This window comes from Delphinus delphis, chromosome 18 (assembly GCF_949987515.2).
Source record: "Delphinus delphis chromosome 18, mDelDel1.2, whole genome shotgun sequence".
Classification (NCBI taxonomy): Eukaryota; Metazoa; Chordata; class Mammalia; order Artiodactyla; family Delphinidae; genus Delphinus; species Delphinus delphis.
The window spans coordinates 3,422,132-3,441,222 of record NC_082700.1 but is presented as its reverse complement, the minus strand read 5'-3'; the positions used below and the strand labels follow the sequence as shown (position 1 = coordinate 3,441,222).

The following is a 19,091-nucleotide window of genomic DNA, read 5'->3' as shown; positions in this document are numbered from 1 at the left end:
GGTTCTCGTATCATAGGCTGTGTATAATTTGATCAATTAGGGATTAAGAGTTGTAAAGTGCAAAAACTATTGCCTATAACAAAATCCGGCAAGGAGGAAAAAAAGCTAGTCCAAACAAAACAGCGGCACTGTCTCAAGAGGCACACTGGCTGGTCTCACGTTTACGCCTGCAGTTCTTCCACGGTCTCTGTGTAGCTGTGAAAGTGCTGCAGTCAAGGCTGGCAGCTCAATGCAAAAGGTGGTTACACAGATCAAGAGACTCTGAGGGCAGAGAATAGAGGTAAATAAGGAAGTAAACTTTTAAAATGGTGGATCCAGTGAAGCATATTTCTGGCTTATAATAACAAAATATCTGTATTTTTTTAATTAAATATCAGAAATAAAGTACATGCACAGACTCTAGACAATGCTATACTTTTTTTTTTTTTTTTTTAGTTTTGGCTGTGTTAGGTCTTCGTTTCTGTGCGAGGGCTTTCTCTAGTTGCGGCAAGCGGGGGCCACTCTTCATCACAGTGCACGGGCCTTTCACTGTCGCAGCCTCTCTTGTTGCGGGGCACAGGCTCCAGACACGTAGGCTCAGTAGTTGTGGCTCACGGGCCTAGTTGCTCCGCGGCACGTGGGATCTTCCCAGACCAGGGTTCGAACCCGTGTCCCCTGCATTGGCAGGCAGATTCTCAACCACTGCGCCACCAGGGAAGCCCAAATATCTGTATTTTTTTTAAAAACTTTTTATTATTGAAATGCCCACCAGAAACCTTTACCTCCTGCCCTTTTCCCAGTGCAACAATTGTTTTAATAATAAAAAAATCTGAAACATCTCTTAGGTATGTAAATTATAACGTTATAGCAAAATAGGAGGGCTTCCCTGGTGGCGCAGTGGTTGAGAGTCTGCCTGCCGATGCAGGGGACACGGGTTCGTGCCCCGGTCCAGGAAGATCCCACATGCCGCGGAGCGACTGGGCCCGTAAGCCATGGCCACTGAGCCTGCGTGTCCGGAGCCTGTGCTCCGCAACGGGAGAAGCCACAGCAGTGAGAGGCCCGCGTACGGGGGGAAAAAAAAAAAAAAAAAAAAAAGGAAGCTGACTGTCCCATATACTAAATTAATTAATGTCCAAATTGTAAACTTGACTCAGTCTTCACCAAGATAAAACACTGCATTACAGAATCTAACATAAACTTGAATTACTTTAATTCATTACTTTTAAATAGATTTATTTCCTTTAATTCTTAAATGTATGTCTGTGCTGTCCTTCCTTACACTGAAGTCAGTCACAGCTAACGGCTGGCCCTATCTCTGACCCTTGATCCCACATCCCTGTCTGCCTTTTCATCTCAGTATTTACCATTTTTTAGGTCTACCACCAGTGACGATCCTTGTAAAGGGAGGAGACACAGGACAGAACCTGCAAAGAATGAATACCCCAAACCCACTCCCTGAGAATCTGACAACCCTCCTTACCTGTGTTCGTTCCTCCTAGAGTGAACCCAGTGGCAGGCTTAGATCCAAAGAGCCCGGCTCCGAAGCCAGCAGAAGGAGCAGGTGCTGTCACTGGAGCTGCCGTGCTCCCGAGGCTCCCAAGACTGAGCCCCACAGAAGGGCTGCTTGTTCATAGAAAACACAAAATAAAGTCTACTAGAGCCAATACTTATTTAAGGGAAACGCAAGTTAGCTCTTCGAGGTTATTTCTCCATTTAAGCACCTCACACATCTCCACAGGATACAAAAGTAATCACAACTCACCTTCAACCAACCACGTTCAAATATTTTTCTGTTCTCTATAAAAATAAATCCACATACAAAATTATTCTTAAAAAATGCAACAGCAGTCTTCAAGAAAAGCAGAATCTATAGCATTTAGGATTTCAGATGCCAAGGAGTCATAAACAAGATCACATGTATCCTGCTTTCACCAGTTTTTGTTTGAAAGCTAGCGTATTTTAAAACAGCCATAGGAAATTCTACAAATACGGATCATTTTCCTTCTGAACTATGTATGTACAATTCACACTGCTAAGCTCATCTGTTCTCCCCCGACTGCTAACATAAAGACATGCCCAGAAATAGGAACGTCGCTCGAAGCTGCCCCCACCACCTCTCTGTCACTCGAAGCTGTCCCCACCACCTCTCTGCTGCTGTATCGCCGGCCCTGGGGGTGGGGAGGAGGGACAAGAATAGACATACCCTGGCACGAGGAAGCTGCAAAGCAAAGCTCCCCTCTAAAAAGACTGTGTAAGATCAGCAGAAACCCTCTTCAGAGGTTCTGAAAGCTTAGAAAAGAGCAGCTGATAATAACAAGTGATGTGAACAAAGTTTACAGCTTTTCAACTGTTCTTAGCAAGCTGCAGAGGCTCAAATTTGCTACCTATAAATGGTAGAACAAATGAAAACAAGCCAAAAAATCTTGACAATTTGACACTTCAAAAATTATGTCGGAGGGTTAAGAGAGATTACAACATGTGTAACATAATGGGAAATCCCGTTCATGCTACATATGTATCTTTATTACTTCTCTCCCTGGCCTTCCACATAGACGTAAACACCATGGCGGAACTGCATGTCAGTTTTTTAAAAAAGCTTCAACGCCTGCGGCATTTCAATGGAAGGGGCAGGCAGTACTGCTCTGGCCAGGCTCCGGTACCAGCTCTCCAATGTGCTGGTACTTGTATGACAGAATGTTTCTGGGCCTCTATCTCCTCATCAGCAAAATGGGAATAACAGTACCCACTTAAGATTTTTTGTAAAGATTCAGAGATTACGAAGGGCAAATTAACTTCACTCAATAAATGCTGTTGCTACCATTATCATAAGAAGCACTTATAAATTCAACTAAACATATCATGTACAAGGTTCTACGCCAGTTAATCACTGTGAGGGCAACGGAGAGGGAGGAGTTTTCAAGGAAGGAGAACCTGAAATCAGTCATCAACACTGAGCAGGGAAAAGGAGAGGGTGCACCCAAATTGTGTCTTTCCCTATTAGCACGTGTGTACGTGCCCCTCTGTGTATACAAGCACAGGGGGCTGGCAGAGCAGGGCTGCAAGGTGTCACCCAGAATTAAAGTACAACTGAACCAAAACGTATTTTTAAGAAACATTTTGTTGGCAAATTATGAAGAATCAAATTAAGGAAATGTTTATTATGCTACCCTTCCTCCCAAACAAGTCAGTAATCCCATGTTTTTACTGCTATTCCATAAATACACAAAAGATATACAGTGAAAGTATGTATTTTTAAGACAATTAAAGTATTTAAAATTTCTTGACAATCTAAGGTAAGTAACGATACAATGAAGTGTTTCACAAGTTCATAAAGTTGAAAACATTACCAAAGAAAATATATCAAAGTAAAATCTTACTTTACCAGAGAAGCAAAGGAGAAATTTCTGTGGCAGAAATATTCACTTAAAGAAAAACAAAAAGCTACCTCAGACCTAACCAATTATTGCCTCAACGAATATTATCTGCCAACTCCTCAACAAAGACATGATGCAGAAAAGCCAGCAGACCCTGCCAGATGAAGAATGGAATCTTGCCCTACCGTGGACCTGGGAGCTAACCTAACCTAGGTGCATTTACCAAAAGAACGTTAGGCCTCCAAACCAGTACTCCAATGGGCAGGTGTTAGACCGTCTCTCCTTTTATTAATTTCCCAAGCCTTTCTACAGCATGTATACATTTTTCTAGTTTATTACTAGTAATTCATTTACTCAGTCATTCAACAAGTATTTATAAAAGCCCTGCCAGGCACTGTCACAGGGACTCGGAGTGGCAGATGAGACTCAGGCCCTGCCCTCAGGAAGTTTCCAACCAGAGAAAGAGATTTATCAATCATTCATGCATTCAACAAATACATATTGAGCTCCACTGTGTCTTCTGGAAAACTAGCATGAAAAGATCTCCACCATCATGGAGCGTAAAGAAGTCAACAAAAAATGTAAGAACTGAAACAACTGTGATAAGTGCTATGGTACAGGGTAAGGGATGGAAACCTCTCTACACTGACAGGTCAGAAAAGGCTTCCATCCGATGTAAGCACCTGAGTCCCACAAGCAGGCATCAGCTCAGCACAAGAGGTGGTAGGGCAATTCCAGGCAGAGGGAACTGCCCTAAAGTGGGAAGGGGTTTGGCCTTCACCTGAGGAACTGAGAAAAAGCCCAAGTTGTGTTTTTCAAACTAAGATCAGGACCCATGAGATGAGCAAAAAATCAATTTAATAGCTCACAACCAGCATTTTAAAATAAGGAAACGGAACAGAATAGAAAATATCAGGCCAAAAAAAAAGAAAATATCAAAGAGTATGGGTAGTATCTTTCGCTGAAACTGTGTCAGTTAATTATCTGTATGCCTGTAGATGTTATTATTATTTTCTTTTACAGTTGGGTCTGAATCACTGAATTGGAGCAAACAAAAATGAGAAGATGGGCTCAGGATGTCTGAAGAGGTTCCAGACTGGGCCTTGCAGACCATGGTAAGGTTTATTTTTACTTCATTCCAAGGATAGTGGAAAATCATTGAAGGGAGGCAATGGGAATTTTTTTTTTTTTAATCTGGCTACAACGTTGTTAAAAAAAAAAAAAGAAGTTGATGTAAAAGCAGTTGAGACAGCAACTGGGATTCCAGAGAACTAATCAAAGTAGGAGGTGATGGGAGCAGTTTTCATCTAACAGGAGAAGGTTACTGGTTGAGAAGCTGGCAGGAATCATTAAGTATTACGATCTTTCATGTAAGCTTCAGGAGAGCAGGACTTATCTTACCACCTAAAGGGGAGCCTACTACCTAGGAATGCGTTCAACAAACATTTGTTCCACGAATGACAAGAGCCCGCAACAGGGTGGTGGCCCTGGAAATGAAGCAAATGGCAAGTAAAGCATTAAAATGATCAGGCCTTACTGATTAAGTGCACAGACTGACAGCATAGGAGCTATTAAGGAGAACTCCAGATTTCTGACTTCACCGTGTAGTCTTTGCCCACCCTACCCCCTCCCATACAGACAAAATTGAAGGATTTTTGCTTTGTTGATCTACCAGCTCCGGGAGCTATCCTGTAACTCATTCTAGGCACACTATTTGATTTAACGATCTCCATTTTTATCTTCAAAAGTTTGAGCTCTAAAGAGCAAACCTCGCATCATTAAAATGATCTTTATTTTAATTGCCTCTTTCTGGACGTCTGCTGGCCAAATTGTTATCACTTGAAGAGGTGAGGTAGCAGGCTGCACAAAGACGATGACTAGGGCGCCTACATTTCACAATTTAAGTAAAAGACAATGAGAGTCAGCACAATATCCTCACCTGTGATATACTAATTTGCACATACTGTTCAAAACTACCACCAAAAAGTGCTGTAACAAGTATTTGAAACAAAAAACCCAAGAGGACAGATAGGGCCCCATAAGGCACAAAAGGTTTGAAAGCGCGTTTAAAATAACCACGAAATCATTAATGTCCCAAAACGTATATCCTGCAATGGCGTCTCAATTATCGGGGAGAAATTTGTCTTTGTTCCCCTTACAATTTCCTATTAAGTCTCTTTTTCTAAAAAGAGCTTAGATCCGACAACCTTAGCCCCATTCATCCCTGCGACATTCACCGGGCGCCGGGATAGGCCCAGAGAAGCGGCGAAACCGCGGCCGGGCCTCCGCGTGGAAGCCGGCGCCCCCCGCCCCAGCCGCCCGCGACCCCCAGGCCACCCGCCCCAGCCCCGCCGGGAAGAAGGCCGCTCGCGGTTACCTAGACGCCGCGGTCCCGAAGGAGAAACCGCCTCCCGTGCCGCTCCCGCTGGCGGCCACGGTGGAGGAGCCCAGCGTGCTGCTCCCGAAGGAGAACCCCGTGGACATGGCTGCGGGCTCGGCGCGGTTGGCAAACTAGTGGCTCGGCTCGCCGCTCCCGCCTCAAGGCCCCAGCGGGCCGGGCAGCATCGCTCCCACCCAGCCGCGACCCTGCGCGAACGCGGAGCCCAGCGGACGCGAAGACCGCCCAACTGTGTGGAGATGGCGCAGCTCAAGTATACTGCGGCTGTCCGCACGCACCTCCGGAAGCGCGACCGTCACGCAGGGGCCGCTGGGAGTGAGCGGGGCCGGCGGCCACGCAGGGGCCGCTGGGAGGGGGAGGAAGGGGAGGGGAGGAAGGGGAGGGGAGGAGGGGGAGGGGAGGGGAGGGGAGGAGGGGGAGGGGAGGGGAGGGGAGGAGGGGGAGGGGAGGGGAGGGGAGGAGGGGGAGGGGGGAGGGGAGGGGAGGAGGGGGAGGGGGGAGGGGAGGGGAGGAGGGGGAGGGGGGAGGGGAGGGGAGGAGGGGGAGGGGGAGGGGAGGGGAGGGGAGGGGAGGGGGAGGGGAGGGGAGGGGGCGGTGTCTGGAGATCCTGATGGGACCGTGTCTCTCTCGGTTCTTCCTGTTTTGGCATCTGTGCTGACGTAACCTTCGCATTATGGCTGCTTAATCTCAGTTATTGCTTATATCCTTGCCTCCTGCCAGGGAGGATGCACAGACTAGACGGGATAAGAAAAGTACAGAAGCAAGAACGATGTAAGGGTTCTGTGAGCAACCCTTAAACATAAGGAAAATGGGGCTTTAAAGAGGAGAGTCCCTCTGACGGGAGGATGAGGAAAGGCTTGCAGGCGGTGGTGAGTTCGAGGTGCTGCCTTCATAATGCAGATGCTTATTTTCCCATCAGGGGTTGTTACATTACTCTCGCAGAGGGTTTTCCTACCTGCGATTTCTTCCAATAAGATACGTCTTATAAGCAACCACCGTATTTGCTTTCCTAAAACAATTCCCACCAGGACACTGCCTTGATCAGAAACCGTGGGACTTCCCGTGTGGCGCTCAGAGTCTTACACATCACAGATCCTTCTAACCTGACGTCTCACAGCTCACCTTAATGCAGCACTTTCTCCTGCATTGATCTTGGGCATTGGCAACTGCTACGGACTGAACTGTGTCCCTCCAAAATCCACATGTTGAAACCCTAACCCCGCAATGTGATGGTATTTGGAGATGGAGCCTTTGGGAGGTAGTAAGGTTTAGATGAGGTCATGAGGGTGAGACCCTCATGATAGGATTAGTTCCCTAACAGTAAGAGACACCGGAGAACTCACTTTCTCTGCCTCTGAAGACACATCCAAAAGGCAGCCGTCTGTAAACCAGGAAGAGAGCCCATGAATACCTTGATCTTGAACTTAGCTTCCTGAACTGTGAGAAATGAATTTCTGTTGTTTAAGCACCCAGTCTGTGGTATTTTATTATTGCAGCTTGAGCAGACTAATACACCATCTCTGTGTATAATTTAAAAATTAAATGCATTTCAAATATTATGGCAGTCACTGTGGGAATGATAAAAAAGAAAAGGGACATATTTGAACTATTGTATAAAGAAAAAGTTCATAGTGATTAAACAGGAAGAGAAAAAATATTGTGGGGTTTTTGAGCTTCAGTGGTCTAGAGAATGCTATTATTAGTGATGAGTATACGATGGTCACTAAGAGAACTGGGGATATAAAATCAAAGGGTACTTTTGACTTGGAAACTAAAAAAGATAGATCCAGATGATTTTTGTAAAAAGGTAGAAAGTGGCAACCTTTGTGTTAATTACATTGCATATTCTTTCCAAAACTTTTGAAGAATACCAACATAAAATTAGTAAGAGCAAAATTCCTGGCACTTAAATGCATATGTGTTAATTACCAACACATGTAAGATTAGCTGGATGGAAAGAGCATGTAAATATGTAGTAGGGATGAATATAAGACGTTCATAATAGGTGAAACTCGGTGTGGGGTATATAGGACCTCTCTTTGTAATAACTCTGTAAATCTAAAACAGTTCTAAAAATAAGTTTATAAAAGAAAATAGTGGGAAAATCGCTCAGAGATGAGACTTTGGAGGGGAGCCACTCAAATTGACAAACTATTTTCTAAACTTTATTTTTAAAAAATTTTAGTACAGCATTTCTGTCTTGTATCTGTCAGAGTAGTTTAAGTTATTGCTGCAGAAACCCCAAAATCCCACACAGAGGCGCACTGCAGAAATGGAAACTGGAATATTTGATAAACAGTATTACAATCTACCACATGCCTCTAGAGGCACCAAATGTAAGACTGGACCTCAAAGAGGCTTTGTAATCTTATATGCCTTCTTCTGTTTGTCCTATTAGCAAAAAGAAAAGAAATTCTCACCCATATGCTCTACAGGAATAAAATTCCAAAGAAAGCAGTTTCTGTAAGCCCAATTGTTTGTTTATTCAATTGAAAACTTCACAGTAAGGTGGCAATAACGTAAACTTCATGCCTGTGGAAGATAAAACCCCTTCCAGCCAGGCAAAACCATGGAGCACTGGAATTTGGCTTTACCTTCCTTTCCTGACAAGAGTAACATCCTATTCCAAAGCATGTTTCCAAATACTCTTACTGGGCATTATGGGACCTGAACCCATGTATCAGTTCTATGTGAATTGCTTCTTTCTGAGGATGAAGCAAGTGATTTGAATTCTAAATTCGATAGCAAGCCATTTTGCTTCCCCTTATTATTGTTATTTTTTTGCAGTAAGTGGGCCTCTCACTGCTGTGGCCTCTCCCGTTGCAGAGCACAGGCTCCGGACGCGCAGGGTCAGCGGCCATGGCTCACGGGCCCAGCTGCTCCGCAGCATGTGGGATCTTCCTGGACCGGGGCACGAACCCGTGTCCCCTGCATCGGCAGGCGGACTCTCAACCACTGCGCCACCAGGGAAGCCCCCTTATATTTTATATTGTGAAAATTCTGTTAAGAAACCCCATCTTTTGCTGATTTACTGGCTGTGTGATGACATTGTTAATGTTATAATCAAGCTGAATTATCTGAAAGGCAATAGTACTGTAAAAAAATTCTAGGGGGCTTCCCTGGTGGTGCAGTGGTTGAGACTCCGCCTGCCGATGCAGGGGACGCGGGTTCGTGCCCTGGTCTGGGAAGATCCCACATGCCATGAAGCAACTAGGCCCGTGCACCACAACTACTGAGCCTGCGCTCTAGAGCCCGCGAGCCACAATTACTGAAGCCTGTGAGCCTAGAGCCCGTGCTCCGCAACAAGAGAAGCCACCGTAATGAAGAGTAGCCCCCGCTTGCCGTAACTAGAGAAAGCCTGAGTGCAGCAACGAAGACCCAACACAGCCAAAAGTAAATAAATAAATAAATTTATTTAAAAAATAATAATAATCCCAGTTTTGTTCAAAGTGGCACACTAACCAGAATCCCAGCTTCCTTTACAGGTAAATGTGGCTGATTAGATGTAAGTGGGAGACATGAGATGAGCGTTGGCTCATGTAGAGGAGGAGAGAGCTGGCATACATCCCTCTTGCCTTTCTCCTCCTTCTTTCTTCCCGCTGCCTGGAACTCAAGACACATGGCTGGCTCTCCAGCAGCCATCTTGGGCTGTGAGGAACTTAAGAATGGAAGTCATATGCTAAGGAGGATGTAGCAGAAAAACAGTATGAACACTGGTTATAGAACCACCGAACCAACCCTGGTCTGCCTACCATCCAATTTCTTTTCGGAGAAAAATCAACTTCTGTGTTAAGCCATTATAGTTGAGTCCCTATTATTCTAAATTTAGGATACCATCTTTAGTAGGAATCCACACTAAAAGATGAAATTTACACGTGTTACCGGGGAAACATAGGAAATATCCAAGATGAACCAAGGTCCAGAACATCTATAGGACTGGAATATAACAATAAATGCTGTTTAATATTGATAATATTAATTGATATTAATAATATTAATTTAATATTCTGGCACATATTCGTAGACCAATATCCACTTCTGTGAAGCAGGAATGCATTCTTAAGACTTTCCCGTAGCATGGATAAAATTTCCCCCAGGCCTGTCCAATTCCCTTTGATCTGTTTTCCCATACCTTAATTAGGCCTCTTTTGGTTGCAAGCAATCGAAATCCTCTCAACGGAGTTCAAGCATAAGTGTATGTACGTGTTGGGGAGACATAAGAAGACAGATATATTGTACAGATACTGAGAAGTTTCAAACGAATCTACAAGAGGAATAGCCGGCCCTTGAGTATGTCGGAAACCAAGAGCTAGCTCATTAAGAAACAAACTGGAGGGCTTCCCTGGTGGCGCAGTGGTTGAGAGTCCGCCTGCCGATGCAGGGGACACGGGTTCGTGCCCCGGTCCGGGAGGATCCCACATGCCGCGGAGCGGCTGGGCCCGTGAGCCATGGCCGCTGAGCCTGCGCGTCCGGAGCCTGTGCTCCGCAACAGGAGAGGCCACAGCGGTGAGAGGCCCGCGTACCACAAAAAAAAAAAAAAAAAAAGAAACAAACTGGAGAGGGTGGTACCTTCTTCAGGCAATGAGGCGGTCTGGAGGTCCCAGAGGATGGGTGAAGGGTTAACTAATTGACTGAGTGCCCGAGGGAGAAAGAGGCGGCCTCATACATCAGGGATGCCAGATTATAATGGAGCTAGCCAAGTAAGACCCGATTCGCAGGGAGCAGAGGCAGGAGCTAGCAAGCACATGGGGGGAAAGTGCGATGAGCCTGTAACTCCTAAAAATCAGATTGTTCTAAAACCCAAGAATGACCGGTCCTTCTCTACGAGCTCAAGCTCCTACTGAGGAGAGGGTAAAGGATAGCTGACAAAGCAGGCTTGGAGGGCAGCCGTGGAGAAAAAGAAAGTTGCTGCCCACTTCACCCCTGAAGAGCCCAGGGTTCAGTAAAGTGGTTACACAGAGTAGGGCACGACCGGCCACTGTATAGACCAAAGTTGAGAGCAGGTGCAAATGGACAGAAAGAGCAGACACATATGCCCCTGGGGTAAATCACCAAGATTCACTTTCTAAAGGATTCAGAGAGAAGGTCACACAGTTAGGAAAAGCAGAAAAATTACAAATAACTTTCAAGACAGAATAAGGGGCAAGCTTCCAAACCCTCATATCCTGAGAGAGTGAGGTTCACATTGACCTGGAAACATTATACTAGGTCTCAACTTCAGCATGAGACTGAAGCAGCCCTGTACGTGGCCTAACCTGGAGGTATGCACGTGGCTGGGCCTCCTCAATCACAGGTTATAGAATACCAACTATGATCACTGGGATACAGTATGCAGTGCACTCAGTTAAGAACGCCTGATACACACGTACGCACAACTGTTATTTATAGAATGTATTAAGGCCAGCTGCTATGCTTAACGGATCTGGGTTCATTATTTCACTTAACCAAAACAAATAACTCGATGGAGGGGATAAAGGTAAGCATTGCTATTTACAGAAAAGAAAACCAGGAGTTGGAGAAATTAAATAATTTTACTAGATTCACAGTTAATAAGGGGCAGATAGGAGATCTGGATTCAAACAGCTTTGATTCCAGAAAGAATTCTGAGCATAGGCTTCAGCTTCTGCAGTAATCCACCTAAAAATAAAAGCTGAGAAATGCAGCCAATTCTTGCTCTTTTAATGATTTATTTCTATTTAAGAAACACCCAGATTAGGAAGTGTGATTGCTTTCATAATATCCCATTAGACGGTAAGCAGTAAATATAATTATAAAAGCATTAACATTTAATTTTAAAATATGAAATGTTTTCTCACATGACAATCATAGCATCAGACATCTCTTGTGTATTTTATAGGGGAACTCAGTGGGTTTTTTTTTTAAAAAAAAGTGTAAAAAGAAACACTAAGCATTAGGGAGAAATGAATGTGGAAGACTGATTCCTCATTATTTCAAACCACCATGATTGTTTACTTACTGCTTTTTGTGTATTTGTTAATTTTTGATGCAAAAAACCCTCCATTTTTAAATGCAAGGTCAATTAAGAAAATTATATTTTATTAAAGTCATCAATAACTAGTATGTTATTTTAAGTAGTCTTTGTAGGCACATATAAGGCAAAATCTAGGTGTCTCCTAGAAGTTGGATAATAAAGGAAATTATAAATATATACATCAAGACAAAATTAAGCAAAGCACAGATGTTTTAAGACTCCCTCCAAAAGATAGCATGGCTTCCAGGCTACATCTTGATAGGAACTTAGCAGACCAGGTGGCATTTCTAAAGAAATGGGGTCTCAGCACAGAGATGTTCAGAAACTAGACTGGGGATATGTAACATACCCCTATAATAATGAGACATCAGGGCTGCCCCCAGAGGCTTTCCTGGCCCAGAAACACTGCTCTCTTGTCTTGTAGTTGGTACATCACAACTACAGATGGGTTTACAGCTGCATCGGGATCTTGGCTGGATGACAACAGCCTGTCATATCATTTAGGTCATTTCCCTTGCCCGAATTCATGCTAAGTAAGCTTCTCAATGCAAAGTGTCCACTTAGCTTTATAGGAAGAGAATACGCTGACCCTCACCGCTGTCCGCTTTAACGTGTGTTTCTCATGGCCAATGATCAAGCTGGTATTTAGATATTCACCAGTCTGACTAACCCTAAGAGACAGAACTCTTCTTGGCTGGCTGGCCTTCCCTCAGGTTAGCTTATAAGTCTCGGGGACTCCTCCGTTGGTACTGTAACTGGATTAAGTGACCTGTTTGCGTAAGTAACGTGATAACGACAGCAGAAAATATTTAATCTGGTAATTTTTACTGATCCAACTTTTTTAGGGAAGGTTAGAATTTAGGGACACTGGTGCACATACAGGTCCTCTTAAATTGGACCCTATGCTTTATGAACATTCGTAAGAATAAAAATGAGTCTCAGTGAACAAAACTCTTCTCCTTTATAGTGTCTACTCATCTCCCTTGAGTGAACCCACCCCTTCGTAGTGACAGAGGAATTGGGGCTCTTTGTTATGTTGTAGTTCTCACCAGGGGGAGAGCTAGCAACAGAGAAGCAGATGGTCTGAATCATTTGCATCCTGTGTGTGGTGTCCAACTGGGGCTTCTACTCAGGCTCTGCTACTGCTGCTAACAGGACATCTATTCCCAGGGCTCCTTGTGTCCATTCCCATGCACAAGACCTTCAAGTTGTGATGTGCAAGATCCCCAATAAAAGTGCCACATCGCCACCCCATGATTCTGTAGCAATCCTGGCCAATTATCAAGCTCTCCAACAAAGATTGTTCTCAATTAACATTTTACTACTTGAAAGGATGATCAAAGATGATCAGATATTAGAGGAGAGTTCTGACATGAAAGTCAGAAGCCAAAACAACAAACCTAGAAAGAAACCTTGAGGGAATGGAGATAATTTGGGAAGCAAAAACAAACAGTCAAACAAACAAATACCTTATGTACCTAGAGAGATGAGATCCACAAAATCAGAACAAGGTGATAGGAAAAGAAAACAAACAAACAGAAAATGTATATAAACAAAAAGAACTCTTGGGGCTCCCCTGGTGGTGCAGTGGTTAAGAATCCGCCTGCCAGCGTAGGGGACACGGATTCAAGCCCTGGTCCAGGAAGATCCCACATGCCGCGAAGCAGCTAAGCCCGTGTGTCACAGCTACTGAGCCCGCGAGCCACAACTACTGAAGCCAGTGCGCCTAGAGACCGTGCTCTGCAACAAGAGAAGCCACCACAATGAAAAGCCCACACACCACAATGAAGAGTAGCCCCCGCTCGCTGCAACTAGAGAAAGCCCGTGTGCAGCAATGAAGACGCAACGCAGCCAAAAATAAACAAATTTAAAAAAAAAAGAACTCTTGTTAATATTCCAGTAGGAAAAGGCTTACCTAAGGCCCAGATCTTGGATTCTAATATCATTCTTCAATAAAAGAACCAGAGCTCTTTGGAGAAATAGTTAATTCTAAGGGCTGGGGTGGGAAAGATGCAAAATGAGGTGGGAGCTTCTTGTAGCTCCAGAAAGTAAGGAAGTGCTAAAAACAAACAAAGAAAACCCCCAGTACTGATGGGGGTATGTCAAAGGGACAGAGGAGCCAAGTGAAAGAGCTGCTAATGGCCAAAACGAGAACAATTTGAGCACGAAAATAAATGAAGAACTATCAGAATATAGCCTGAAGTATAAAATGAATATTCTTGAGCCCATACTGATACAAACAAATGATGGAGTAAATAAGAAAATGGGAGAGAACAGAAAATTTTCTTGTGCAGAAGAATTTCAAACAACTTATGTAGAAACTCAGCCCTCAAAGATGGGGTGTATAACTCCTTCCTCCTTAAGTATGGACTTTGAAGAGTGAGCTCCTTTGAGAGAGGAGAGGATAGAAATGGGGGGAAATAGTAACTTTACAGTGGAGAAACTTGACAAACACTACCTCAGCCAGGCGATCAAGGTGTACAACAACAATGATAAATCGTATTGACAATATGACTTGATATTGTTATGATGTGATAAGAACGGCATTTTATCTGTCTGGTCTTCTCCCACAAAGCCCTTAACCCTGGTCTAACTATGAGGAAAACTTTAGACAAATTCCAGTAGAGGGGCATTCAACAAAATATCTGACCAGTATTCCAAAAAACTGTCAAAATTGAGTTTTCTATTCTGTAAACAAAGTACATCTCTCCATTTATTTAGGTCTTCTGTGTGTGTGTGTGTGTGTGTAATATCTATCTACCTATCTATGTATCTATCTTTTTAACTCTCTATCTCTCCATCCATCCATCCATCCGTCCATCCATCCAGGTAATTTTATAACACGCTCTGTAGAGATCTTATACACATTTTGCTAAATTTATTTATTGATATTCTTTTTAAGCTGTGACAAATACATCTTTTTAAAATTCCATTTTCTCCTCATACTAACTTGGAACTTCTGTGCTGTTTCTATATTTTAGCAGTTACCCTGGAAATTAAAACGTATGTAAATATAACTTTTTAAGGCTAAAATTAACAAACACTCCTACTATCTTCCAAGAGAATACAAGTATTTTACAGTATTTTATCTCATGCCTAACTCATATATTTGAATTCTTTTCTTTTTAAACTTCTTAAAACTTTATTAAAATTTTGTGCCATCAATATTTGTTTATATTTACTAATTTCTTTACATTAAAAAAACTTCAGGGCTTCCCTGGTGGTGCAGTGGTTGAGAATCTGCCTGCTAATGCAGAGGACATGGGTTCGAGCCCTGGTCTGGGAGGATCCCACATGCCGCAGAGCAACTAGGCCCGTGAGCCACAACTACTGAGCCTGTGCGTCTGGAGCCTGTGCTCTGCAACAAGAGGCTGCGACAGTGAGAGGCCCACGCACCGCGATGAAGAGTGGCCCCCGCTTGCCACAACTAGAGAAAGCCCTCGCACAGAAATGAAGATGCAACATGGCAAAAATAAATAAATAAATAAATAAACTCCTACCCCCAACATCTTCTAAAAACAAAAACAAAAAACTTCATTTCTTTTTTATCTTAGATCTTCCATCTGTGATCATTTTCCTTATCCTTAAGTATACTTTTGAATAATTTGCTTTAATATGGGTCATGGCAAACTCTTTCAGTCTGTATTTTTTGTTTGAAAATGTCTGGGTTTTTTTTTTCCATTTTCATTTTTTGAAAGATAGTTTGGGAAAAGAATTCTAGATTGTCATCGTTTTCCTTCTGCATATTGAAGATACTATTCCAATGTTATATGGCTTCCTCAGTTGCTGAGAAGTCAGCTGTCAGTTTAATTGTTAATCAACTGGGGGTAATTTGTTCCTCTTCTAGTCTGGATGATTTTAAGCTCTCCAGTTTTGTCTTTGGTGTTACCATAGTAAATTCACCATAGTGATTCTAGTTCACTTCGGTGTGTCTAGACATGGATTTCTTTTTATTTATTCCTCTTGGAATTCGTTGAGCTTCCATATTCTGTGGATTGGTGTCTTCCATGCATTCTGAAAAATGTCAGGTATTATATTATCTTTGCCCCAGTCTCTCTCTCCCCCTTCTCTTCTTGTGAAACTGTGGCAAGACTTATGTTAGATCTTTTCATGCTATCCTCCATTTCTCTTAACTTTTGTTTCCTATTTACAATCTTTTTGTCTCTCAGTGATCCTTTCTGGGTAATTTCCAAAAGTAACTTCCAGTTTTCTAATTCTTTCTTCTACTGTGTCTAATCTGTTAAACCCATTCAGTGGGTTTTCCATTTCAATTTTTGCGCTTCATTTATAAAAGTTCTATTGGGTTCTTCTTCATGTCTGCTCATTAAGACACTGTTCTTCCCATACACTGCAGATATTTTCATCATGACTCATTTCTTTAAACATAATGAGCATTGAGCATAATTGTTTTATAAACTAAGCCTGATAGTTATAAAAGCTCTTATTGCCACTCATGCTGTTCTTGCAAATTATCTCTTGAGAATTGTTTCCTTGTGTGCTAGTTATCTTTTATTGTGACTAACAATTTTCCTTGGAAAGCTAATTGTAAGAATTATTTAAAACCTATTGTAGAGTGGCATTCCACCCAAAAAGGATTTGAGTTTGCTTTAATAACATTCCTAGGCACTACTAATCCCAAACTTTTAAAACTATATTCACAACTTGAAGTTTTTCTGAAAGTTCTTTAGGTGGTATGAATCTAGGTTGCAAATTAATCTAATAACATTTTTGTGGTTATAATATTTGCAAGACAGGAGATTATTGCCCCCCTGCTGTTTCTTAACGTCAAGGTGGCATTGGATTTGTTGAGTTTCCTTCTGGCCCAGGCTTTATGTAGGGAGAGTCCCCCATTGTACTTCCTCCATGGGGTGGGCTCTAGACTTTGACTTCTGGACTTTAAGTCCTGTGAGAACATCAAAACAGGTACTAAATTTACCTGGTTTGGAAATGGCCCTCTTGCAGGAATTTCTGTATCCTGCTTACCTTTCTGGGTACACACTTTCCCTTATATTTTGCACTTGTGAGTCCTCACTCTCTTCTCAGTTACATTATAGGTGCTTTACAGGATTTGATTTTCTATTTTATTTTAATATATTTTATTTATTTATTTATTTTATTTATGGCTGCGTTGGGTCTTCATTGCTGCATGCGGGCTTTCTCTAGTTGTGGTGAGCAGGGGCTGCTCTTCATTGTGGTGCTTGGGCTTCTCATTGCAGTGGCTTCTCTCATTGTGGAGCATGGGCTCTAGGTGCATGGGCTTCAGTAGTTGTGGCACGCGGGCTCAGTAGTTGTGGCTCATGGGCATAGTTGCTCCATGGCATGTGGGATCTTCCTGGACCAGGGCTCAAATCTGTGTCCTCTGCATTGGGAGGCGGATTCTTAACCACTGCGCCACTAGGGAAGCCCTGATTTTCTATTTTAGATACTATTTTAGTTTTTAAAAAAAGCAGAGTCATTTCCTAGCCTATCATATTACCATAACTGAAACTTTTATATGGATTTTGAAAAACAAATCGATATAGAATAGTATTAAGAATACAGAATCTAGAGTCAGGCTGTCTGGCTTTATCTCATGAATCTAGGCTTTATCTGCTGTGTGATATTGGGCAAGTTACTTAACTTCATTGTGTTTCACTTTCCTCATCTTTAAAATGAGGAAGGTGATAGTATTTTCCCCATAGTACAGGTAAAGCACTTAGTACTCTTTCTGCCACCTGGTAATCATTTAAGCGTTAGTTATGATTATTATTACCCTTCTATGAGAATTGGTAAAAGAGACAAAGTGAGAAATGATAAGGGACGAGGGAGATAATGTTGTGAGGATAACGTGTTTGGGGATGTGGAATGGAGAAAATGACAAAAATCTGAGGGAAAATAATACAAAAAGAGGTTTTACCAAGGAAGTCTTGATGTATGTTATGCAATATAATTCACCCTTTTCTGCTTTTTCAGAAGATCTTCTGGAAAAGACTTGCTTTAGTTTTCAATTTTTTTTTTAGCCGGATTTGTGTCTTTTGGATGTGATACTGTACGAGGCTGTTTTCTAGGTCGTGCAATCTTATCCTCATTATGTATTCCCCGTGAGTATCTCCATTGCTTTGAAAATCTGTCTGAAACATAGCCTGCACTCAAAACAAAGCAACACCAAGACGACTTGAATAAAATAAATGAATGAAACACTGGCAAAATAAAACATAAATTTTAATTAGAAAAGAAAACCTAGAGGGTAGAGAGGTCTTTGTAGCACCAAACATAGTAAGAAAGATGATGTAAAAATGGTGATGATGTTTTAAAAATAGCATTTTGTAGTTACAACAGAGTGAAGTGGCTTAGGACAGAACACTTGGAGAACATAGAGCAGGGCTCCTCCGCCTCGGCACTACTGAGGTCTTGGGCTGGATAATTCTTTGGTGGGTGGTTGGGTGCGGGGTGTGTCTGGTGTATTTTAAAGTGCTCAGCAGCAGACCCAGCCTCTACCCACTGGATGCCAGTAGTACCGCCCGACACACACTCCTAGTTGTGACAACCAAAAATGTCTCTAGATGTCCCAAATGTCCCCTGGGGGCAAGATCACTCCAGGCTGAAAGCACTTCAGCATGGCTGAAACAGAGGAATTATAAAAATCACCTGTTATCCTAACCATCTAAAAATGTTAAGTATTTCGTTGTTGTTGTTGTTGTTTTTTTTTGTGGTACGCGGGCCTCTCACTGTTGTGGTCTCTCCCGTTGCGGAGCACAGGCTCCGGACGCGCAGGCTCAGCGGCCATGGCTCACGGACCCAGCCGCTCCGCGGCATGTGGGATCCTCCCGGACCGGGGCACGAACCCGCGTCCCCTGCATCGGCAGGCGGACTCTCAACCACTGTGCTCCCAGGGAAGCCCCAGTATTTCGTTTTAAATAAATAAAAATGACCCAACACACTCACATTGAACCTACCATTCTATAGCCGCTTTATTTTTCACTCAGTAATTCAGCATCAACACTTTTGTTATGTAATGTTCCTCTACAGCATAACTTGTTTTTGAAGTGTGAGTACTTTCTAATAAACTAATCTTAGCTTCTCCCTCCCGCCCCTTGTTTCACTGTTGTCATTAATTTCACTTATATGTAAGCATTTCACAGGGTACAGAATTCTAGGTTGGTGGACTCCTCTGTTAACCCTTTATTTCACTCCCCTCTCTTCTTGCTTGCTTTCGGATGAGAAGTCAGATCTGATTCTTTTCCTCGCTCCTCTATAGATAAGGGTTTCTCCCGTCCCTGCCTTCTTCAGGATTTCTGTTTGTAATCTTTGATTTTCTATGGTTCGAGAATGATTGTAGTTTTTCTGGCATTTATCCCGCTTGGTGTTC

General features: G+C 42.9%; 1 protein-coding gene across 5 annotated transcripts in view; it reads right to left on the bottom strand.

Annotated features, from left to right (window-relative positions):
- The window catches only part of NUP58 (nucleoporin 58), a 34,971-nt gene extending 28,942 nt beyond the window's left edge, over positions 1-6,029 (bottom strand). For 4 of the 5 annotated variants that reach the window (XM_059995739.1, XM_059995742.1, XM_059995741.1 and 1 more), the window contains exons 1-2: positions 5,731-6,029; positions 1,460-1,602 (exon numbers count right to left, since the gene is read on the bottom strand). In XM_059995739.1, coding sequence (XP_059851722.1) covers positions 1,460-1,602; positions 5,731-5,837 — 250 coding nt within the window. In that variant the 5' untranslated portion in view covers positions 5,838-6,029. The remainder of the gene's footprint in view (positions 1-1,459; positions 1,603-5,730) is intronic. The other variant, XM_059995740.1, reaches the window with a different exon arrangement.
- Between the last annotated feature and the right edge of the window lie 13,062 nt (positions 6,030-19,091).